Source organism: Catharus ustulatus, chromosome 1 (genome assembly GCF_009819885.2).
Source record: "Catharus ustulatus isolate bCatUst1 chromosome 1, bCatUst1.pri.v2, whole genome shotgun sequence".
Lineage (NCBI taxonomy): Eukaryota > Metazoa > Chordata > Aves > Passeriformes > Turdidae > Catharus > Catharus ustulatus.
The window spans coordinates 142,303,951-142,329,022 of NC_046221.1; the positions used below are offsets into that span (position 1 = coordinate 142,303,951).

At 39.0% G+C, this 25,072-nt stretch overlaps 1 protein-coding gene across 11 annotated transcripts in view; it reads left to right on the top strand.

The window, feature by feature from the left end:
• OXR1 (oxidation resistance 1) overlaps positions 1 to 25,072 on the top strand; it is a 282,332-nt gene that overhangs the window by 200,556 nt on the left and 56,704 nt on the right. For 10 of the 11 annotated variants that reach the window (XM_033082648.2, XM_033082702.2, XM_033082710.2 and 7 more), the window contains exons 4-7: positions 8,776 to 8,858; positions 14,562 to 14,669; positions 15,775 to 15,894; positions 19,788 to 19,940. In XM_033082648.2, the coding sequence (XP_032938539.1) occupies positions 8,776 to 8,858; positions 14,562 to 14,669; positions 15,775 to 15,894; positions 19,788 to 19,940 (464 nt within the window). The remainder of the gene's footprint in view (positions 1 to 8,775; positions 8,859 to 14,561; positions 14,670 to 15,774; positions 15,895 to 19,787; positions 19,941 to 25,072) is intronic. The other variant, XM_033082730.2, reaches the window with a different exon arrangement.

Sequence of the window (25,072 nt, forward strand, 5' to 3'; positions counted from 1 at the left end):
CAGAAAAATGGAAGCATTCATAGTTACAGAACTCAAATTGCAATTAAGATTGTTTAACCCTGCTAAAGCAGGGAAGATGATGCCTTCAAGTTAGGCTTCTCGGTGCTTTATTCCACTTTGGAAATGACCACAGATGGAAACTGCCCAACTGGACTGGTCACTTAGGGTTTTTTGCCTTCTGTCTACTCAGAAGCGTGTTTGTTTCTTTGTTACCTTTTTTTCTCCTACTATAGGTCACTGAAGAGACTGGTTCTGTCACCTTGACACCTCTAGGAGAGCTGTCTAGAAGGTGCAGTATGGCTACTGTTACAGTCCTTCAAAACCACTTCTGCTTTAGACTGGAGAGGCTCTGTTTTCCTGACCCCTTCTCACAGCCCCCAACTACCTTGGTGTCCCTTCACCGAAGTAGTTTTATTTATTTGTACCTTCCTTTTTTTGAATGGGGGCAGGGAGAGGGGCACTGGAGCCAGTGTTCCAAAAGCAATTAGAGTGCAAGGATAATAGATGTGCTCTCAGTCTACTGACCTCTGCTCATAGTAATTCAGCTGAGGATGCTGTTGGCCTCCTTGTTTCCAGGTTATGCTTCTGACTCCTGCCTACCAAGACCCTTGGGGTGTTTTTTTCAGCAGAGCTGCTCCTTAGCTGAGCAGTGCCAGCTGTACAACACTAAGGGCTCTTCCTTCCTGTGCAGAAAGCTGTTGTCCTGCTGAATTCCTTAATGTTCCTTTCAGCTTGCTCCCCAACCTGTCCAGGTCCCACTGAACAGCAGCCCTGCCATCTATGTTGACCGGTCCCCCCAGTTTATCTGCAAACCTAATGCAATAAACTTGTACAGTAAGATGTTTACTGAGGCTCTGCAAATGACTCCACATCCACAGCAGATCCCTTTGCATGTGGGCAGAGCAGATGTAGTGCACAAGTCAGCAGGATAAACTGATTTTGAACTCTTGGAAATAATAGGTATCATGAGCTTAAGTGTGATAAAGCAAAGTGAAAATTCTTGACGATATCTAAGGTTATAACTTGATATTGCTCCTTGGTGGCCAGAATACTGGTGTAGTATTGTGTAGGCTTGAGTAAGTATGACTAATTGGGCTTAAATATATGAAAGAGGTGGAGAGCTATTGGAGAAACTGACTTGCTGCATCAACAGTGCAGACAAGATTTTTGCAAGTTTCCATTGAAAGGTGCATTTGGACTGGAAGAGAGATTGTACAGAAGGTAGAAATTGGAGTTGGGTAGTTTCTAATATATTACAGTGTATATATGTATATTGCAAATGGAACAGGAAAGGAAGTTTACTGCTGGTTAACACATACTGTGACATAATCTGAAAATTTGGTAAAGCACTTCTGTTTACTTTGAATGTGAAATCTTATTTTAGAAGAAAGCCCATGTGATGCACATACCAGGAGTGTCATGCACAGACAGCTGACTTAATCTCCTAGCCATTTGGAGAAGTGTCCTGTCTTGAGTTTCTCTTCAATTGTTTATATTCCTAAAATCATAAATTTTATTATTTCTGCCTACATGCTATGCATCTGACTAAGTAGCAGAGTGTTGTGTGCTAGGGGGATCACGGAATGAACTTGGATTGATGCTGTTGTACTATGTTGCAGGAAAAAACTATTTTGATGTGTTCAAACTGCTAATGCAACGTTAGCAAGGTCTCATTCATTGAACTTGGGGGTTTGCTTAAGGAAAAATTAACAAAAACATCATGTGAAGAGCAGTGATAAGGATCAAGAGTTTTGAGAGCATGACTTGGAAAGACTGAATCACAGAATAAGGCAGCAGTTGCTTAGCAAGAAGAGACTGAAGGAGGCATTATGGCATTGCCTTGATCTGAAAACCTACCATTTTAGCCAAAAAAACTGCAGGCTACAAGTATCTTGTAGGCTGCTGTTAGAGCCTCTGTTTCTGGTTCCTAAGACATTGGAAGATAACTGAAGGTGATATTCGTGTAATTATTGTAAGCATATCTAACTGCAGGAGGGGGAGAAGGGTTAATGAGACAGTTGCTGACTGAAATGGAGTCCCTGCTGTTGGAAGAGTCAGGTCACTGGGTCTTATGGAATAGAAAGATTTCCTGCTTTAATCTTTCATTGACTTATGAATAGATTATAATGATCTAATTGTTATTGAGCAGAACTAATCTAATAAAGATGTAATATCTGGACTTCCTGTTTTATCAATTGCTGACTTGTTTCCATGTACTACTAAATAAAAATGTATTTGAAAATGTTTCAGACTACTTTTCTTACTTTGATTAATTGCTCTATACGTACTGCATGTTTACGATCCTGTGAAAAAACTGTCCTAGAAAAGAATTTGACGAAGTCGGTGCCTTCTCCTTTTTTGTTTTAAACACCTGTAAATCTGATGTGCAAATGTGTGTTGGGGGGTGGGAAGGTGGATGAATAATCTTTTTCTTAACTTCTTGATCATAATAAGTTCATTTATTAAAACAATTTGCGATAATCATGCACTTGTCCAGCTTCTTTACTTTTTCTCAGAGATACTTGTTTGCTTTATTAATTTATTTCTCTGGAAAGAGTGATTTTCGTTATATTGGAATGAATAGAATGGCAGCTGAGAAGAATTGCAAGTTGAGATTTAATCTTACTGTGCAGACAAGAAGGGTAAAGGAAAGTTCATATGTTTTGCTCTATGCAGAGCTTGGAGAACTCTGTATCCTTGTAGCCTGTCTTACCTTGTATCCTTATCTTTACTAGCTCTTATTGCCAGAAGTCCAAATAATGTACTAAAACCATCAATAAACAGCAAATTGAAGATCTACAATTAAGCTCAGATGGTGTACTAAGAAATGAGAAATGCCACTCCTGTCAGAATAGTTTGAGCTAACCATGCCACAAGAATATTTTTAGTCAACCAAAATTCAGTGGCACATGGTCATATAGAGGCAGTTTATAGAATCCCTGCTATAAATGTTGGAATTTGACTTTTGTTGTTTTCCACTGAATGCCATTGATTAATTCATATTTTAATGTCAAAGCTACCTTATTGAAAACTGCATCCTCCTTAAACATAATGTTCATAAAACACCTTTTCCTATCCTGTATAAGTATATTGGAGCAGTAAATTCTCTCTGTATTGGATGATCATATATAATTGTTCTTATGCTACAGTCATTTAACTGCAAGATTCTGAGCCTGTGCATTCATATTAAATATTGGTCTGGTGTAATGTTGAACACTGTTTTCTGCAGCTTTCTAGTTCTAGTCTTTTAAATCCTAGCTGAAATATTTTCTTGTAATTTGTGGATCTGGCATGCACTTTCTCACCTCAGTGTTTCAAGCTGTTGTGGAGGCTCATCCAGTACTGTGAAAAAGTAGTTGAGAATTAAAGCATGAATACTGATGTTGCAAAAAATCTTGTCTTCTTTCTGTCTTAAACAGCACAGCTAAGAATTCTGATAACACAGCACCTCAGATCCCATGTTAAACAAGTTACTTGACTCTTAAGTTGTGTTTAGTGTGGTCTGTGGTGTCATGTTTTTTCTTGGTGTGGCTTGAGAGCACCAGCCTTTGTTATTCTCACTGGCTTTCTGCTGGCAGATGAAGTAATGGTTGTGTGTAACTTAACAAAATTAGCTCCTGTGCAACAGCTACCTGGAAAATACAGTAATTTCATTACTATAAGGCGCACCCTTGCCTGCCGGCATTGGGGCAACGGTGGCACGACCCAGGCCCGCCGGCATCGGCGTGGCCCGAGCGGCGAGGAGAAAGCTACCGGCATCGGGGCAGCGGTGGTGCAAGGGAAAAGCCCGGGGAGGGGGGTGCGGGCCTCCCAGAGCGGCATGCGGCTCCTGGAGTGCTGGGGGAGCACGGGGCTGCCAGAGCGCTGGGGCAGCGCGGGGAGGGAGGGAGCGGGCTGCTGCAGAAGCCGTGAGCCGTGGCAGCCCCAAACCCCCACCTCGCCAACCGGCGCTGGGAGGACGGGAGTGCCGGGGCCCGTACATGGGGAGAGCGCTTAGGGCTGTGTTTAAAGGCTACGCAAATCTGTGAAAAATGTTTGCAAATTGAGCACCTGCTAGTAAACTCCACGATTGTGGGATTCCGTTACTAATTTGTTACTTTATTGCGCGTGGCACGGATCTTTGCGACAAAAAAAAGTGCATCTTGTAGTCTGTTGCGCCTTATATAATATACAGAGTTGCAAAATTTGCCAACTCTCGGAGGTGTGCCTTATAGTCTGGTGCGCCTTATGGTTGTGAAATTACTGTAAATAAAATGAAAGTGTCAAACTGACTCCTGTTGGGTGAGAGGACTTTTTAAAACTGCAATCTATGCTGGCAGCTGTTTCTGCTTGCATGTGCTTCTTAGAGTATCAGGGGTGCTGGAATGGCTGAAAGATGTATTTACTTTGCCCTCAAAAATGAATAGCCTGCTTATTTAGAAAGAGATAGAGGCTTTGTAGTGTGTCATCAGGGAGGCTGAATTCGTGTTTCTACTACTGACCTATTTTCACAGCTGAAATACATTCTAGTTTTGTTTCTGAGAGGTTAGGTCAAAACTGATATGTTTGGTACGAACAGACAGCTCGAGCACTTGGGCTGTGGGCAGAGGTGTGGATTTTGATGGCTTGACCAGCTGGGTAGTCAGCACACATGGAGCTCAGTGTTGCCTGTCTCAATCTCTTGTTGACTCAGGAGACTTGCATCGTGTCAGGTTATGAAACACTTGAAACACTTTATAGTGAGGGGGAGGTAGTGCTTTCACAGACTGAAGGAATGGAAGTGGGCACTGATAGGAAGGGTAGCATCTACTGCCTTAGGTATGGGAGGAGAGGACATCAAAAAACCCTAACTGCAGACTATAAACTCCTGGAAAACTTGTGTTAGGAGTTTTCCTGGCTTTCCTACAAAGTGCATTCGACAGGGACCTGCCTTCCCCACCCTTACCCTCTGTTTGATCTTACTTTCTTGAATTTACCAGAGTTCTCTCAAATCTCTGAAGATGAAGGGTGTAGAATGGAAACCATATGAGAGGTGGCTGAGGTCACTTGGTCTGTGCAGCTTGCAGAAGAGATCTCATAACAGTCTACAGCTTCCTGAAGAAGGACAGTGGGAGGGACTGGCACTGGTCTCTCTGACCAGTGACATGCCCAAGGGAACAGCATGAGGCCATGTCAAGGGAGATTTAGGCTGGGTATTAAGAAAAGCTTCCTCAACCAGAGACTGGGCACTGGGACAGTCACTCCAGGGGAGTGGGTGCAGCCCCAAGACTGCCAGAGTTTGGGCAATGCTCTCAGGCACATGTGATTCTGGGGTGTCCTGGGCATGGCCAGGAGTTCGATGAAGTGATCCTTGTGGGTCCCTTCCAACTCAGGATAGGTTATGATGATTTTGTGATTCTAAGTGTAAAGCAGCATGTTCTTTTGCGGTGAAGAACAAATAATTTCCCATTTGTATTTTTGGCATAAGGAATAGAAGTGGGTATTTGTGCAAGATATCATTCTGCTGCTCAGTTGCTGGAGAGGGAGAAGATAATTTATCTTGACCTCTTGAGTGGCACCTGTCTGCATGCTCTTCAGACACTTGAACCAGTAAGAAAAAAAAAGTTAAATTTGGATTGAAAAAAATGCCCAACAAACTACATTGGACTATATACAACTGAAGTTTGTATGTGTATATTTGTAGTATGGGGCTTCTTTACTTCCATCTAATGGGGGGAGGAGGGGAAGAAGACATCTTGCTCTGAAATAATGGTTCTCCATTTATAGATTGAAGCATGTATGGGATCCTGGATGAGATCAGTCTGTTTTCAGTTGCATCCTTGGACTTTTTCTTAGGATTATTTGATCCCGACTGCTCTTGAAAGAAAATGATTAGGCTATTGGCAAAGTTTTGATAAGGGCTGAAGAATTTGGAACAGCTACAGTCAAGCAACTGTTAGGTTTTCTGTAGCTTGCTGAACTGGCACCTGTTGCGCTGCAAGGTCAGATAAAAACTTTGGTAACAAAATATTTCACCTAGACAAGGAGAACATGGCTACTGCTAAGCCTATGCACAAACTTCTAATGTATTTTATTGTTACTGAGTTGGCTTAATTTCCCTCAAGACATTTGTCCCATGTTTAATCTCTAAGAATATAATCAGAAATGAATGCTTCTTCCAGCTAAGTTTTAAAAAGCTGTTATTAGTAAATAAGACCTTCTAATGTATTCAAGATAGTAGTGTGCAGTATTCGTGTATACGTTTTTGGAATTGCTAGAAACTTTTAAAAAGTAAGTTTAGTCTTGAATGTCATTCATAGCTATACAAACTTACTGTAATTATTACCATCTATACATCGATTTTAGGTATGGGTGTATTTTTCCTCAGGCTTTCTTCAATATATTAAAAAGGATGAATTAGACCAAAGTTTATATTTTTTAAATCTAAATAGAGTACCACAACAGATTATTTATGTTGGATCTGCTAGAAATAGCTACTTTGCTGTCCTGAGTGGTTTGTCAGATTTAGCAAATGTAAGAGATTTCTGAGCTAGGTTTCTTGGGGCTTTTTCCTGTTTTTTTTTTTGTTTTGTTTTTTTTGAGATTTCATTTTGTTTCTTCTTTTTTTGGCAGAACTTGCTGTGTAGTTTACAGTAATTTCACGATTATAAGCTGCACCATTTTGACTAAAATTTTGGTCCGAACCCCAAGTGCGGCTTATATACGGACAAAGAACGAAAAGTTGCTGTTTTAGTTTGGAGGACAGGTGTCTGCTAAGAATGGCAGGAGCTTCTCTTTGAAATGGAGAATGTAAACTCCCTCCCTCCAAATTATTATAATTTTGAAATCAAGGGGCTTTTAGGTAAAGATATGGGAATTAGGAATAACAGTTCTTTTCTAGGGAAATTAAAATAGAAATACAGTACTACAAAGAAACAAACTCCAAACCCTGACAAAGTCAGAGTACAACCTGACACCCCGTCAGGCAGGGTGTTGGTAGCAGTCCCATTCAATGGTGGCTGCATCCTCCTGCAGTGACAGATGTGATTCAGTTGGAGCAGTGCTCCTGTAGAAGGTGCAGTTTCCCTCTGGAGCTCCAGTGGTGATGTGGAGAAATCCAGTTTTCCTCTGGAGTCCAGTGGAGAAAGGGGCTCCCTTAGTGTCCCAAAACCTCTGTTTTTATCTTGGTAAGAAATGTTGGGCTCTTCCCCCTGGCTGGAGCAACTTCCAATGGGATGCAGTAATTTTATCAGTCACCCAGTGGGACTCAATGGCCATTAGCAGAAAATGACTCCCTGGAGGGAGGATGGGTTGTGAAAAGATAAAGAACAGTGCCCTGCCTGGTTTCAATGGATGGCCCATTAGCAGAATATCTCCCGTTGAGATAAGGATCACTGGCCACACCCTCAACAGATGGTGATAGAATAGATACCTTTTATCACACTCTGTATTGTAATGTGCGGCTTATAATCGGGTGCGGCTTATGTATGGACAAAGAATGAAAAGTTGCTGACACCCGGATATGTGGCTTATACTCAGTGCGGCTTATAATCGTGAAATTACTGTGCATTGATTTCTTGCTCTCTATATCTATAGTTTTGGCTATCTGTATAGAAATTTGGGAGTGGGTGTATGAAAGAAAGTTGTACTGATACTTGTCTAGTCTCTTCCATTGTTGGAATCATGATTCTAATTAAATTTAGTAGAGCACTAAAGATACTGTTGGTTTATAGCGTGTTTCCTTAGTACTTTCGGTGAGGCCTAAATCGATTCCACTATATTTTCTATTCTCAGTGTAACCATGCTAAAATATTTTTTAAGAATACATTTTATAATATTTAAAGCATTTTAGTGTCTTGCTTCTGTTCAATTTGGCTTGAAATATTTTAGCAAATTGTGATAATGAATTTGAATATCAAAATTGGGTGTATAACTAATCCCATTGTAGCATGAAAACTTAAAGTCTCATTCACATAAGTATTTTTGGCTCCTTAATAGCAGATATTTAACTGCTGAAGGTGGAGGTTGTGTGGTGAGGGAGATTCATCTAAAAAATCCATGTGTGTGTATACATGTAGATATGAAAACAATTTCTAGAGATGTGTGTGCTTTGTGTTGAACTGTTTAACTACACTGGTGCATTGTGATTATCATAAATATCAAGCCAGTTAGTATAAAATAATAGAGTATGCTTTAGTTACAAATGGTTGTTTCCTTGGCCTGTAAAACAAGTCATCAAAATACAGTGCCCCAATAGAATGAACATTCTTATTTGTATTATTTATGTGGAATCTTTAGTGTTTGTTTACTAACTCTAGGTGTTTGCAACAGACAGGATAATTAAGAATTCAATAGTAATGCTCTTTATTTTATAAAAGAAGCTTTAAGTACTCTATACTTACCACACAGCAACAAAAAAATCTCCAGTGATTAGATAAAACTCTAGATCATCTCTCCTCAGATGAAAGCAGACTGGGTATGATACAAAATCAATTAAACACAGCAGTTTTAGAAATGTTGCTTGCCTAATGGAGTCAATGTCCTATTTAGTCTTCATTAATTGCATCCTGGATGGCAGCAGGTACTTTTGCAGTTAGTTGGTTTCCAGTTATCAGTTATTTGTATTGGTCAAATTCTTAAAGCATTGCAGAGGCATGAAGTCCCTATTTTAGCAGCTGGTGTCTGTTGGAAGCAGCAGGGAGTAAGCTGTGTAACTGGTGGATTAGATGTCTGCCCACGGGGCTGTAGTCAGCAGCCTGTGACAGTATTGAGAGAGGAAAATGAATTTAACACACGCATTGCCTCAATTTTTTTCAGATGCTGGCCAGAAGAAGACCCCAGACAAGAAAGATGGGCGACGAATGTCTTTTCAGAAACCTAGAGGGACTCTTGAATATTCTGTAAGTTACTGCGTTATTGTTAGAATGTTACTGCAAAACAGGTGCAGGCTAAAAAGTTGTGTTGCAAAATGTAAGCAAAACTGTAATGTGTATTGCCTTTAATGTTAGAATTGTGTGTATCTATTAGTTTAGTTTGACAGAAATTAAATCAGGGAATTAGGTGGTAGTATTAGTACTGTTTTTTCTCTTTAAGTGCTTTTGTATTTTCTTCTCTTAGAAATCCCAGGCTAATCAAACTGTTGACTGGTTCACTTTTAGGTAACTAGTTAGAAGCAAATAACAGTAGTTATATAATGTGCATGCTCTTTGCTTTCAGCATTATTAATAAACTGTTGCTGTCAGGAGATGTAACAGAATAAAGTTGGGAAAGGAAGCTGTATCCTGATACTGGCTTTCTGGTATTCTTCTAATAATTGCTGTAGATCTGTGCCTTTTACTGTATTACTCTGTTTCTGCTTTGGTATTGGAAAATGGAGCCTTTCTCTCCCTGTTCTGTTCTTGAAATGACCCTCAAACTGTGCTGCAGTCAGCTTTCACGTTTGTGGTTACTAAGGGAAACAGAAGTGAGAAGTATCTGTCTTGTGTTATGTACTGGAAATATAGTTAAGCCTATAAATAATGCTTATAGAGTTGATGTTAAAATAGGGAAGTCTACCATAGTTATCTTGGAATGCTTGTGAAGCCGGACATGATAAATAAAAATGAGAACTTCTTTATGAAAAGTCTTCACTTGACCTCTTGGTGCTGCCTTACTCCAGGAATAAGATACGGGGAAGACTTAACTCTGTTACATTAAGCTAAACTGTGATAATTGCTTAAGTACTGAGAAGGCTGTGATAGTCTTTTGGAGAGAGACGGAGTATGTGTGTAGTGGAGCAAGAAGCATTTCATTAGCGTGGCTTTTAGTGGAATTTGAATATAATTCCAGCCTGTTCTAAAGACTTCCTTGAAGTTGAAATTCAAAACAAATTATTGCTGCTTAGGTTCTAGCAGTTGAAGGATGTTAATGTAAATGTGACTGTTGTTGATGTTATGCTAACCCCCATTTGGTCTTGAAATACGTGGAACAAACAGTCAGGTGTAGCTCTGTATTGCTGGCATCCATACTCAGTAAATTCTGTAAATTGACTCTTGCCACCATGTGAGTGCTTTTACTTTGGTACGTAGCATTCCAGGCAAAGTAAAAGAAATGAGCTTTCATTTTTTAACTTGTGTGTTTGTCAGGTTGCCATGTACTTTTGCAGGTTTTTGTGTTCCAGTAGGTGGAGTCTTAGATCCAAAAATAGCTTTCTTAATACGTACTGAAGTATGCATCACTTCCTTGTGAGTCAAAAAGATGATTCACAGGAATCAAAGGCTTTTTGTCATTAAACTTAGTCCACCTTCTAGAGGAGCCTGTTGCATGGAACATGGTCCATTTTGGCTTTACAAATGCTGATCCTGTTAGGTCTTGCTGTACATTTCACTCTTGAAGCACTTGAGTAGCATCATGCATGATTGGTTAATATTTCGTGTATATATTTTAATAAAATACATGGTTATAACCTTTGGGAACTGAGCTTATGCTCGCTGTAAGAGGGGTCTGGTAGCTGTTGTGGCAATTTGCTACTGTTATTTTGTACTTTATTAAATGTGAAGAGGTACACTTGTGTCTGGTTTCTGACTTAATCCTAATTCCTGTCGCAATGATGACTCACATGTACACACGCATATTTATATACCTGCATGTGTTGCTTCCTTGAGAAGTAGTAGAGAATAAAGGCCGGAACCAGACTCCCCCTGACCTTCTAGCATTGTTGCAATTAGTGGGGATCTTTGCCTTTTTTAATATAAAAATTTAATATGTTAGTTTTTCCAGTGACTACATAGTTTTAGGAGGGAAGGTCATATTTGTGAAGTTTGGTCTGAGTTGACGTCTCACTTGTGCAAACTATGGGATTTTAATATGAAGTAGACTTCACACCAGGATTTTTTAGGGAAAAAAGTTACTGTGGGACAAATAAACAATAAAATTAATTTTCTCTTTAAAACTAAAGACAGAATGCAGTTCATGTTTAAGATTTTAATGTAAAATTCCCAAGGCGTGAAAACTTGAACCTGTTGTTCTGCATGTAGGAGCAGCAGATGTCAACATATTTGGTACTAATTAATGGAAGTAAGTCCTAGACTGCTTCTAAATGATACAGAAAAAAAAGGTTCATTTTTGCTGATACTGCTTAGACAATGAACAGATATCTTTTAAGAGTTTATCTTTTTCCCAATGTCAGTCAGCATATTAGATGCAAGTTGGTATTGCCTGTTACTTAAGAATTCATTTGCTGCTCAAGCCATGTTCTCCCCTTCAGCCTTGTGTATTCCATGTTGTAGGAACACAACTGGTGCTTTCCTGTAGGTGTCAGAAGAGCCAACTATGGGCAAATTATGGAACATGAGCAGAGTATTGCCTGCTGATCACCAGTGATTGTAGCATGCTAGCAGTCTTGTGACTTCAGTGAAAGCCTTCTTACTGCTCTTTTGAGGAGAAGATAGAATTAACTGCAGTTATTTACAGATAGGTTTGGTTTTTGTTTAAAAATGTATTTATAAGTGAGCAGTTGAAATGGATGATCTGGTTTATCAGTATTGGATGCTCTAATGTAAGACTTCCCTTTATCTCTCTGGGGATTGAAGGCTGTAATCTCCTGAAGTAGTGGATAAGTACTTAATACACAGATTATGTTGTTTAGGTTACGGAAAGAGCCCAGTATCTATTCCCAAGGGTCACAGAAGCCTTTAGTAGACCATAGCATCGAGACTGAGTTTTTAGCCTGTATATGAAGAGTTCGAAGGGTTCTCTTCTGGTGCCACTAGTTCTATTGCCATTGTGAGCCCTTAATGCTATTTAGAAAGCTATACATTTAGGAATTTATTTTTATTTATTTTTTTAAATTTCTTGGCTCTTCCATTTCAAACCATTTCAAAGGAATGTGTTCTATTTTGAGTGCCACTTTCCTTTGAGCATGCCAGTGTCATAATTTTTTAAGTTGTTTTAGGGAATATTGGAAATGTAGATCGTAATAGTGATGTTACCTCATCTTGTCTTTTACTAATTATTTTTGAAGTTGGCTTTATGATATTTACAAGGTTTGTTTTACTGATGTTGCATATTATATAAATTAGGCCTGTTAACAATTAGTTAATGTAGTCATAACTGATACTTCTAAAGGCTTGGGAACAGTGCCAAAGTTGTGTTACTTGCTCCCTTTTGTTGTCACACTTTTTTTTTAGTCTTCCTATCTGTTTAATTTGTTAGTTTATTGTAATACCCTTAAGTTTGTTTTCTGGCTCTTGGATATCTAGTGCTGAAATAAAAAATAATTATTTCTGCACTCTGATTCATATGGATTTGATGTTTAATTTTTAATGGAGGAATGAATGAATTCTGACAATTGAGATGCAATTACAGTTAAGTTCATTAAAATACCAGTAGAGAATTTGGTTTAAAATAAAGATTTTAAGTAACTTTGCTAGCTGTTGATCTGAGGGAGATGAAGGTAGTTTGAGCCAGAGATAGTGGTGGCTGAAGTTCTCTGTTTGCTGTATACATAAGCACACCTGGGAAACATGGCTGTATTCTCGATGAAGATTTAATATTCAAATATTTGTATAATATTTTTAACATTTAGAATGGCTTTTAGGTAGCTACCTCAATGTACAGGAAGTTTATTTTCTGAAAGAGAAGGAACAGTTCTTGTCTTCTCTTACAGTAGTGGAATGATAGGGGAAAAGCTGGGGAATCCACACTGTGTGGTAACACTATACAAATCTTGTTAGTTTTGTGCTTTTCTACAAAGTTAATTCTTTGAGATTTTGGCTGTTCAGATTCTACTTTTTAGAACTGTAGAGGGCCGGAGAACTGGAAAACAGGCCTTTGAATCTTGGAAGATACTTCAGGAAGTTTATTTCATGAGCAGTGTATTTGTTTTGAGACAGTATCTCTGCTGGTCCCTGCAGTGTGTAGTGTATCCCATGAAGTGTGCAAATTTGCCTGTGCAAACTTCACGGCCCAAACAAAAAAGCAGCTTATACTTGCCATTGTTTATCGTGAGATAAAGCCTTTTGTTGCCAAGCTATCTCACAAGACATTTTTATTTTAGAAGGCTGTAGAGTGTGAATGCACTCTCAGAAGGGCGTAAGCTTTGTGGTTTGAATGCTTTTATTTGTTTTATGTTGTAAGTTAGTCTAAAATCTCAATTGCTTCGATCATTAAGTGCTGCATAAGAAGTGTTTACCCAGCAGCTAACTGTGGTCCCTCAACATTTAAGTGAGAGCATACTTAAGCAAAACTTACGGTTTTCACTTTGCAGTTTGTTTTAGCGAACTTTCTGTATTATGTAGAGCCTCTGATGGGAACCTTACTGTTCAGTGTTTTGGTGATTAGTGTTGGTGTGGTCTGTTAAGCACATAGTACATATCTGGTCTCATTGCAGTCCTGTTTTGATTTCTGCTTTAGTACCAGTTAAACACGGCATATGAAAATAGTCTTATGTTTTTGTATATCTGTGATCATACAGTACTGAATAACTGAGATACTACAATAGTTTTCCATACTGGAAATACTAGTGTAGAGAGATGTTTGCTGCTTTGTTTAGTTTTTTGGCTTCCTGTATTATTCTCGTAATAGGCTTCTAATCCTATCTTAAAATAGCTGATTGCCTTTTCTTTGGCAGTGCTTATATATTTTTGTTAGTGAATGTGGGTTGACAAATGCACCTTTACAAGATTATATGGAAAAGAATTCTCTAACTCTGCTTACATTTAGCTTCAAATGTATCTTAGCTTATATAACTTCATCTTGTCTTAACTGATAAAATCTGTTTTTTCCTGGTACAGTGTTTATGAAGCCTTGTACCATTATGCAGTAAATTGTTTGATTGGTTGTTTCCTTGTATCACTATTTTTCCTAAGGCTATGAATTCTTTATTCTGAAATAATCTTTCTGTATAAAATGTATTTTCCTATCACTTTCTTCTCGTAGCTCATTTTGAATATGCTTTGGGAGAAGGTCTCCCAAGAATCTGAGCTTGAAAAAAATCCTTTCCTTAGCTGGGAATCACTTTCTCAAAATGCTTATGCTCCATCTGCTGTCATAGTAGTCAACCTGCTTTGCTTCAGCATTTTTGTGTTTTCTCAGTGATGGATTTTACTTGAAAGCCAGAGTTTAGCAGAAGCTTATTTCAATAGTAACAGGGTGTGTTTATGTTTATATTTATAGAGAGAAGTCTTCAGCTTTTTTGCCAGTGGGGGTGGAGAAAAGCAGTTGAACAGGGGAATGAATTATTCTGTGAACCCCAGTCAGTGGTGTGTTGCGCAGGAGTGACCAGCAGTGAATCTGTAGACCAGAAGTTCTGATGCAATAGCTGAGCCTACAGCTCAAATTGTGTGATTAACACTTTTGGCCACCTGGAAACATAGTGGGAAGGCATGCACTTTTACATGGGTTTGCAATAGACTAGTATTTAGGGGGTAGGTATGTTTTTTGTTGTGACTTTGTTTTGTTTATTTTTTTTTGGGGAGGGTAGGCAGTTATCAGAAATTAAGATATTAAAGTTCATCAGAATCTTGGTAAATCTACACATGCTAAAATATGTAAGCTACTATTTGAACTAACTGCTTACAGGTTTGTTTTGTTTGTTTTTGTTTTTTTTTTCCCATTTGATACAGGTGGAATCAAGAGATACTTTAAACAGTATTGCCTTGAAATTTGATACAACACCCAATGAACTGGTTCAATTAAATAAGCTTTTCTCCAGAGCAGTTGTTCCTGGACAGGTACTATTACGCTATATGTGTTACTTATACAACAAAGTCCTCTTTTGCTGTATTTCCCATTCCCGCCAGAGTGCTAAAGTACTTCTCTTACTGATTTTCTTACTGACTTTGTAAAAGAGTTTTCCTTTTTCTGTAGTCTATTCCTTGTGCTTATTAAATAACTACCTAAAAGGAAACATATAAGGAAGCTACCTGTGTTCCTTATTTAAGGTCTGAGGGCTTTTAAAACTTGATGTACTTAATGGTACAATAATAACACTTTGCAAATATTGCAGGCTATTTACCAACTCTAGCTCAGCAGACACATTCAAGGATACAGCATTCCATGCATTATTACATTATAAACAACATTCTGTGGCTGTGTATTACTGCCTGCAATTCTATTTTAATAAATTGAATAATGTTTCTGTTCTGCTCTGGAAACTTGATGTTTTTACCAGCAGTATATGAATTACCATTCACTTAATATAGGTCACTGTTGCTTTTTTTTGACCCCATCTATTTCTGCCTTCAATTTTCACTTCTCTCAAAGCCAGGCCTGGAAACAAAACTGTTATCAACCATTGGCCATTTGGTATTTGCTCTTTGTTTGATGAAGTTCTGTGTTTGTATTTGATGCAGAACTTTCTGTAGATTGAATGCCTACCATGGCTGAAATAATGTATTAAAGGTATGAATACCTTCAGTTGAAATTTTTTAAAAATATATTCAGTGAGTGTTTCTTCATTGTTCAAGTAGTAGTCACAGCAAGAGAAATAATTGGACACATCTTCTTTGGACACTTATTTCTGGCATGCTGTATACTTTTATTTTTATACTTTATACTTTTATGCTTTCTATCTGAATATCTTCCTTGGTTATTATGACTGAAAATCAAAAATATATCAGTATAGCTTTTAAAAGCTTGAAATGCTAAAATTTCAAGTACTTTGTGTAGTATTGTTTTTTCCCCTCAACTCATAATTCTTTTAAAAGCAATGGGAGCAGGAATGGTTTTGTGTAGCTTATTTAGAGAAAGTGTAGTAAATATACCTTAACTGGTGGGTAATCTAAAGTAAATCTGAAAGCATAACTAACTTCTAACTACACTATATCTTCTTTGTAGATTTTGTATGTTCCTGACCCAGACTACATTTCTAGTGTGGACAGCTCCCCCTCTCTAAGTCCTGTAAGTCCCCTATCACCTACATCTTCCGAAGCAGAGCTTGACAAGGCTACAGTAAATGTAGGTATACCTATTGTCCTTAAAAGTAATTTTCCCTGACAAGATAAATGTTACAGATGCTATGCTTTCTTCTTAAACTATCCTTTTGTTCTGGGGAGAAAGTATTAGACAACACTTAGAGTTGAAAGTAAAATAGTTCCTTTTTTAAAGTAAAGATTTATAAATACAAGATTTTAATCTTTGTGAATTATAGTTCTCAATGTGAAAACTTGATTTGAAGGCAAATTACTTGTAGCTAACTACTGTCATTGCACTCTGAAATCTTAATTAGTTACTGTTACATTGCTGTATTTATTACATTTCAGAGCTTGTTAAACATTTGTCTGTAATCTTACTGATAGTTTTTGTAGAAAAGATGTATTGGCAGGAATGTTCAGGTTCCCCCTGCTTGCTCTAGAGTGTGGGAGAGGGTTCTCTAGTTTGATTTCACAAAATGAAGTTTAAAAAAAGGGGGGTTTTGCTGAAGGACTAATTCAGAAGTAATTGTAGCTGACTTCTGCTCAGTACTTCTACTTTGTAGACTTTCAAAATGCTAAAAATGTTTAGCCATCCACGTTGTACTGTAATTCAACTCAAATGTAGATTTTTGGGTAGGAGTTGGCTTTGTAGAAGCATGTTTTTCCAGGAACACTGGTTTACTGTCAGCAGCTTTCCATGGAGACCAGTCCAACCAGGAAGATTGAGCTTCTCTGCAATTTTTGCAACTGTGATCTTATTTGGATGTTTCTTCATGCATCACCACTATTCTTTTCCCAGTTACTGTCTTTTCCTCTCAAATAAGAAATTTTCTTGGTATCATGTTTTGACAGTACTTAGTCAAGCTGTCAAAACATCTATTCCAGAGTTCTGTGTGCTCAAAGTTTAGGAAGGTTTGAGACTTAAAGCATTTACTTATTTGCTTATATGACTTGGTCCAGATGGGTTTAAATATAAAGGTTTTAATTTGTTGCTGAACAGATTCCCAGACTGCATTACAAAGTCTGATGGCCCTTCTGCTGGACATTACCATTTGGTTTTGCTATGATACCTTTTCTGTCTTCATATGCTAGTTCTTATGTCTGCTGTCAATTGTGCTGAATAATTTCGTTTATGTTTGATGGCAAACTGAGAGTGGTGCAGCACAGTAAACAGACTCGCCTGCAAGAATACATTCTTGTATCATATCATTGGATCTATATCAGTCTCAGAAAGATCTACCCATGTAACATACATTGAGAAGTTACTCCAGGGAAATATTATCAATTTTGCTATTGAAAATTTACTTTTCCTACAGATTCCAGTGAGAAAAATACCTTATTTCTTTTGTCAATTATTTTTGTCTCTTTTAGCATGTAGTAGATAATGAGATGTCTGTAATTTGTTTGAAGACTTTTTCACTGTATGCTTATATCAGAGATTAAAAACTTGAAGGTGTAGAAGAAAGTAAATCAAAGTTCTTAAAGTTAAAAGCCTCTTCTGCAAGAGAGGTGTAGTCAGTCCTGTGCTAGCAAAAATTGGAATGTTAAATTTCATTTAACCTTATTTTGTGCGTAGGATTTTTTGCTTTTGTGCATCTTGTTACATGTCGTGGATCATTACAAGCAGCTCTTAAATGGTTCAGGGAAAGACAGATTAACAATGAGGCAATATATAATAGTGTTTTTGTTTCTGAGGCTTTTCAAAGTGCATCTAAGGAAAGAAAAAATATTTGTCAAAAAATCAAAGAATAGAAATCAGTGTGGACTGTGTGCATTTGGTTTTGTTTTCAGTCTCTCCAGCAACACATAAGGCACTCAACTTCTATGTGAGCAGTTAAGGCTGGAGGGTTTTGTTCCTCATCATAGCACCTGTCTTTCATGTTTTGCTTTTTTCTTTTTGCTGATTGCTATTGTTATGAAGGGAAGAAGTACTGGTATACATTCTCTAATGTTCTCTTGATGTCTGTCTTCTTTGACTCTCCTCCATTTTTATCTCCACATTTACAGTTTAAATTTGAACATGTTTCAAGGTAAAGATGTGTTCCTCTGTGTATATAATATAAAGGAGTCTTCGCTCTGAGCTGGTCAATAAAATTAGTGATTTCTTGTTACAATTTAATAAGGAGGCTAAAAAATGTCTGAATGCCTGTTCAAAAATAACCTGCCATGTTCTATTCTTATTCTTCTGTTTTATTGAACATTGGAGCAGCTTACCATAGCCACGTGGCTAGATACAAACCAACATGTTGCTTATATAAAATCTGCATAACTTTGTTAAAGTTGGGGAGGTTTTGGTAGATTTGTGCTTGGTTGTTTTTTGGCTTTTTTATTGTTTTGTTTTTTAATTTTGCTACACTTAAGATTTCAGTGTTTTAAATAATTTTGAATTTCAATAATTTCATTGCTGTCAGTGTGCATGTAAGAACTAGCTTAGATTTTGAAGCTTTTCTGTTGCTACAGGGTTTTTGAAAGATTTCTTCATTCAACAGTCTTAGGCATATATTTGAGAAGATCTTATATGCTTTGCTACCTATAAAGCTTAAATTCCACTTCAAAATGATATGTAGTGACAAGGGCATCATCATTAAATTGGAAAGTCTCCCACTGTGGTAGTGCATCCCCCGCTGTCCCTCCCTTTCCTAAGCCATACTGGGATCTGAGATTGTCATGTGGCAGTATGATGAGAAATAGCTGGCTTGGATATGACTGAGCACTTTCAGAGCCACTTGCTGAGTTGTGTCACAAGAGTGACCCTGTAGTTTTCACTAGGATGGCATATATAGAAGGAGAATTAATCTCCAGAAGGTTTGTTTCCTAATTACACTTTGATTAGCTTTTTCAACAGAATTCAGTTTAGTGTTTTGGATTTTTGGTTGATCTGTAATGAAGGTTGAAAGATGCTGGCAAAGACTAAACTAGTGCCATTGAGACAATGAGCTGAAAACGGTTGAGCCTAATGTTCCTAGATATGCTTAAAGACGCTTATCTGCTATCTCTACTAGTGAACAGAACTGAACAGAAAAAGTACAAAACAGAAGGGAACATGGGAATTCGTGTGTTCTAGAAAATATTTTATTAGTAACAAAAAATAGTAATTATTTATTAAATGGAAGTCTTTAGATGTGGGTGAAGTTCCAAAACAAGATTTCTGTGCCCCTAAAATAGGCTTTGGTGAAGTCTGTCTGTTTCTTTAGTTTGAAAGCAAATGTTTTTTTGTTGTCTGTCCTGTCCCTGGTAGAGTTCCATATTCACTTCTTAGTTGGATATATTAGACAGTGAGATAGGTAACTCTTCTATTATTTTCCTGTGGGAAGTCTTGAAGGAAATCCTCTGAAAGTTAAATCCAGGCATGTGAATGACAAAGATGGTTGAAAACAACCAGAGAGAGTTTATCAAGGCTACATCATACCTGACAAAGTTGATTGCTTTCTGTGAGGAAATGACAGGCTCAGCAGATGAAGGAAGAGCAATGCATATTTCTTACCCTGACTGGAGCCAGGCCCTTGACACTGTTCCTTGTTAAAATACTAGAAAAATGTGAGCTGAATGGGTAGAGTAGAACATAGGCCAGAAAAATTGCCAGGTTCATTGTGTTCAAACGTACTCAACAATTGTTTGTGATTTTAGAAAAAAATCTTTTGTGGAATCTTAGAATAGATTGGGTTGGGAGGGACCTTAAAGATATCCTTCCAGCCCCTCTGCTGTAGGCAGGGATGCCTTCTACTCGACCAGGTTACTCAGAGCCCCATCCAGCCTGGCCTTGAGCACTGTTTGCTGTGCTGGTGGTGCTCAAACCCTTGAGAGCCACTATTGAGGCAGTTCTTTTATAATCTGCCCATCAGATTTTGGTCAAATTACGCAGCAGAAAATCTCCAGAAATTGATATCAAAAAAAGCAGGTTGCTAAGTTCATCTTTGCTTCATTGTTTCCTTTCAGGATTCAGATGGAGTCCAACAGAAGGAGTCAGCTGTTTCACCAGCACATGCATGTGTTCGTCCTTCAAGAGTGGTATCATCTACCTCCGAAGAGGAGGAAGCATTTACAGAGAAATTTCTAAAAATTAATTGCAAGTACATCACTAATGGCAAGGTACTGAAACATTCAGGTTTTACTGTTACTGTCATAATAAAGCATGTTTAAAGTATAAATATAGAGTAGATTTTATTCAGGGATGAATAGATGAATCAACTCACATGCATATATTTGTATAAATATACTAATTTTCCTACTCACTGTTTCCTTTGGATTCTCCAGGCCTCTTGTTCAGGACATGGTACAAGCAGTTGATACATGACAGAATCCCTGATGCTGTACTGTACATAGTTCTTGTATGTTGAGGGCATGAGGTCTGTTTGTTCCTTATGTTAGTATCTCTTGTAAGTAATTTTCTTTACTTACAGTGGAGAAAAAACATGCCTTAAACTGTATAGGAAATACAGTTGTGTAGCTTTGCTTCCTTGTTAAAAGCTTTTTAAAGCAGAACAGGGCGAGCAGAATAAACCTGATTCTGTAAACGAGTTCTGTATTGTTTGCCATTTGGCTTGATGTGGTATGGTAGAAACCTTGATTTTGTTGTTTTCTTTGAAGCAGTTGCAGTTTTCTCAATAGCATCATTACACAAAATGCCTCCAAGTTAGTGACACTTAATTAACCTCTGTTCAGCTCGTAAGTGCTCAAGTCTTGCACAGACTTCTAGGCACTGAGGTAAAGTATTTTGACATTATCTCAGAACAATTTACCAAAAATCAAAATTTATTGCTCCTCAGCCCCACAGAAAAAATACTATTAGACATTTTAGCTATGAAAAATGCCTTCACTCAATGAATGCAATTGAATATAAAGTACAGTAATTTCACGACTATAAGGCGCACCCTTTTGACTAAAATTTTCCCTGGAACCCGGAAGTGCGCCTTATAGTCCGGTGCGCCTTATCTGATGGACAAAGTTCAAAAAAATTGCCTACCCAGAAGTGCGAGCTGTGAGCCACGGGGGGAACCGGCAGGGCCATGGCTGCCAGGTGGAGGTGGGGCGGAGCAGGGGCGGGCACGCCCCGGCCCTGTGGAGGCGGAGCCGCCCCTCCACAGGCACCCCCTGGCCCCGTGGAGGCGGCACGGCCCCTACAGAGGCACGCCCGGGCCCCGTGGAGGCAGAGCCGCCCCTCCACAGGCACCCTCCGGCCCCGTGGAGGCGGAGCCGCCCCTCCACAGGCACCCACTGGCCCCGTGGAGGCAGAGCCGCCCCTCCACAGGCACCCACCGGCCCCGTGGAGGCGGAGCCGCCCCTCCACAGGCACCCACCGGCCTCGTGGAGGCGGAGCCGCCCCTCCACAGGCACCCACCGGCCCCGTGCAGGCAGCACGGAGGGGCGGCGGCCATAGCCCGGCCCCGGAGAGGCAGCACGGAGGGGCGGCGGCCATGCCCGGGCCCCGCCGGATGCAGGCGGGCCTGAGGCCCCACGGCACCGCCCCTGCCAGGTACAGGCGGGCCCGGGGGCCAATGACTGCCGGGTTGAGGCGGGGCCTCGGCCAGCAACCGCACGGAGGGAGCTGGGGGCGGAGCCTCGCTGCAAAAAAAAAGTGCGCCCTATAGTCCGGTGCGCCTTATCTGATCTACAAAGTTGCGAATTTTGCCAACTCCCGGCGGGTGCGCCTTATAGTCCGGTGCGCCTTATGGTCGTGAAATTACTGTACTTGTAATACTTCCTCCTTTGCCTGAAGTTCAGGTATGTATATGGAACTACCACTGTTTCTATGTTGTTCAGCAGTAGATTTGCAGATAAGGTATACTAATGATAAACAGATTAATAAGAATGTCTGAAAACTGCAATTTTTGAGTTTTTGGCTGCTAGGGAAAGGATTGCAAATCTATGTGTGTCTAGGCTTGAAGCCTTTTGACAATATGTATATTGACAAAGCTACTTAGAAGTTGGTGAGACAAATACTGGAACAGTTTTGTTTGTTACTTTGTTCTACTTTGCAGGTAATTTTCTTCACTCATTGCATTCTGTCTGTAGGTGAAGTTTTTTGGGCACATACTTATCAGTTTTAAGTGCTGTTATGCAGCACAATTGAGGGCTGTGAGCCTTTGTTAGAAATTGGAGGTACTACAAAAAATCTGGGGTTAAAATTTACAGCATGTTTATGTGCTGTAATTTCTGCTTAGAATATTACAGGAATTATTAACAACATCTGTCTTTGACTTGCAGCGTTACAGCCTATTTTCTGAGCTTCAGGGAGAATTCTATTTCTAAAAAGTTGTATAACCCGTTGCCGTGTCTATCCATATTTGGGGAGGTGGGTGGGAGAAAAATGAGCTCTGACTTGCTCAGATCTGAATGCCAGATCTTGTAAGTTTAGCATGTAGTTTAGACTTTGTGCCGCATACGGTAAGAATGTCCTCTTGACTGTTGCCTTGCCTTTTCTTGATACATTTTCTCACAATGCAGGATGATAAACTTCCAAAAGGTTTCTGGAGAAAGCTTAAATTCATCCTCTGCTTTTGAAAGTGATTTTTGAAGCTCATACTTAGCCATTCTTTAGGGCTTCAGCTGTGACGTCTGTCATCACTGTGACTGCTGCTTGTAAACTGAAATCTAATGAAAGCCTATTTTTCAGTGTGTCTATGCAAAAAGGCTTTCATTAGGATAAGATTGTCTCATTTCTCATTTTTTGACACTGCTTTTTCTGTATACGATTGGAGGTGGGTTTAATCACACTTGTGACTTTCTGGACAAGCACAGAGGAATTCTGAGGAGCAGTGCCTGGAACCTGGAATGCTTGCTCTGTTCATTGTACTTGCTCTGTTGACTGGTTACAGCTACTGGTAGAGGCCTATTGGGGACAATAAGGGACAGGGTCATGTGAATATGCCACATTCAGTACAGACAATAAATCAGTGTAACCAGTATGCTGCGGTCACATCTTGACTCACTGCTTCCTGCAAATGTAGGTGTGCCCTGTCTTACAGCTGCACTGTTGGCTTGTAGGAAAGTGTGCTACTCTGGTATTTTATCATTTGTTGCACTGTTTCTTGAGGCAAGAAAAAGGTACTTTAAAAAGTACCCTGATTGATTGTAACTGAAACTAGTAGGGGTGGTTTGGACTTTTGTTATTTTTACTAACTTACTTAACTGTTCTGAAATGTAGTAGGTAAAGGAAAGTTACTAATACTGAGGCATGAAAAAACCCAAACCACTGACCTGGAAATGAAAGCACGGAAAGCACACATTTATTATTCATTAAGTGAAAAGGACGCTGATGAGGTTCAAAACTTCTACAAGAAACAAAACAGAAAATAAATCTATTTTCATGATAAAAGCTTATTAAATCATAAATTAAAGTTTTTATTCAGCTTTGTGTGTTCAAGAATGTAAGGGTACTTATCTTTGAAAACTTCTTGTTAGGAGTCCTTTCAAACTTTCTTAGAAGTGTTTCACTGAACAACCTCATCTTAATGTGTGGGCTCACCAGTGTGGTAGTTTAGCTGTAAACCTCCCTTTATAAGGGTTGTTCAGATTTCCATCTCAGGTATTGCATGGGAGCTGTAGCTTCCATTGCCTAAGGTGTAAGGAGTTTTAATGGGAAGAAGACAAAACTGATTCAGAACTGAATATCTGCATGTGCGGTTTAGTCTACTTTCAATATGTATGTTTTTATATATATGGTTTAATATTTTCTGGACTTTTATAGCTTTAAGACTCAAAGAATCTATTTTTTTAATAACCTGGGGTGTCCACGTGGTTTCTCGTAATAGTGGCTTAGCATTTCTCTTCATGGATCTAAAATTCACTTGAACAGAATTTTACTTCATGTCTTTAAAATCGTATACAGGAAACTTGACTTCTACAAGTGCTGTTTTGGGGAGCTTTGTTCCAGAACCAGAACTTCCTGTAGCAGTATCTTGAACTATTTAGTAGCTACATGCAGAGTCTAATTTGTATTTCATTTTCATAGACAGTATTTTCAGTATTTTTTTTCTTTTAACATCTACTTAGTAGCTACGGTCCAAGAGAAACAAGTCAATAGTTATTTTGTGGAGGATGCCCTAAAAAGCTGTTTACCAAGATTCTGTAGCAGCAACTGAGCTGTTTATAGCTGTTATTTTAAATTTTTTCCTCAAGGACTAGAAAATCAGGAGATTAAACATCAGTATACTGGAGTCATGTAGCAGTTGGTAGTGTGCATGCCATTGTCCAGTGTTTTTGCTTGAATTTGTACTCTGATTTGAAGACCTCACTCTCTAACAACAGTGTTAGTACAAATAATTCTTGTGGCTATTTTGAAAAACTTAATTTGTAAAAAATAAAGTCAAAGAGCTGTTTCTGAAATGTTAAGTGAGTATTTGATTTATTTTAAATGGATCTGGGCTGAAGACCCAGTGTAATAGTCCACAAAGGAGAAGGACCTTGTTTTTCATAAATAAGCCCCATGATATTCTTCACTTTGAAGAATATATTCACACTGAAGTTTTTTTCAGTAGCTCTGCCAGGTCAGAGAAGGAGCTTGGGAGTGTTCTCTCTGCTCCAAAAGCAAGGAACCAAGGCAATTATATGGGGAGCAGACTAGGCTCTCAGTCATCTTTGGTGCTTATGAGATAGTAGGGGCAATTAGCTTGTTGGAAGTAACTTACCAAGAACAGCATGACAGGATCATTTAGTTTGGAAAACACCTCTAAGGTTGAGTCCAATCTTTGCCTGATCACCATGTTGTCTATTAGACCGTGGCACTAAGTGTTGTATCCAATCATTTATTTGATCTCTGGGGATTGTTACTTTATCACCTCCCTGTACAGCCCATCCCAATGCTTGATAATCCTTTTTGTGAGGAAATTCCTCCTGAGGCCCAACTTCAAATTCTTCTGGCACACCTTAAGGCCATTTCTTTTTCGCCTGTCCCTGGTTGCCTGGGAGAAGAGACCAGTCCCCACCTGGCTACAACCTTTCCTGATGTGGTTGTAGAGAATAACAAGGTCCCTCCTGAGCTTCCTCTTCTCCAGGCTGAACAAACCCAGATCCCTCTGCTGCTGCTCACAGGACTTATTCTCAAGACTGTTCACCAGTTTGATTTGGTTTTTATGGACTTGCTCCAGCACCTTGATGTGCCTCCTGAATTGAGGGACCCAGAACTGAGCACAGTATTTGACATGTGGCCTGACCAGTGCTGAATACAGTGGCAGTCACTGCCTGGTCCTGCCAGCCACACTATTGATAGAGATGCTCTAGGT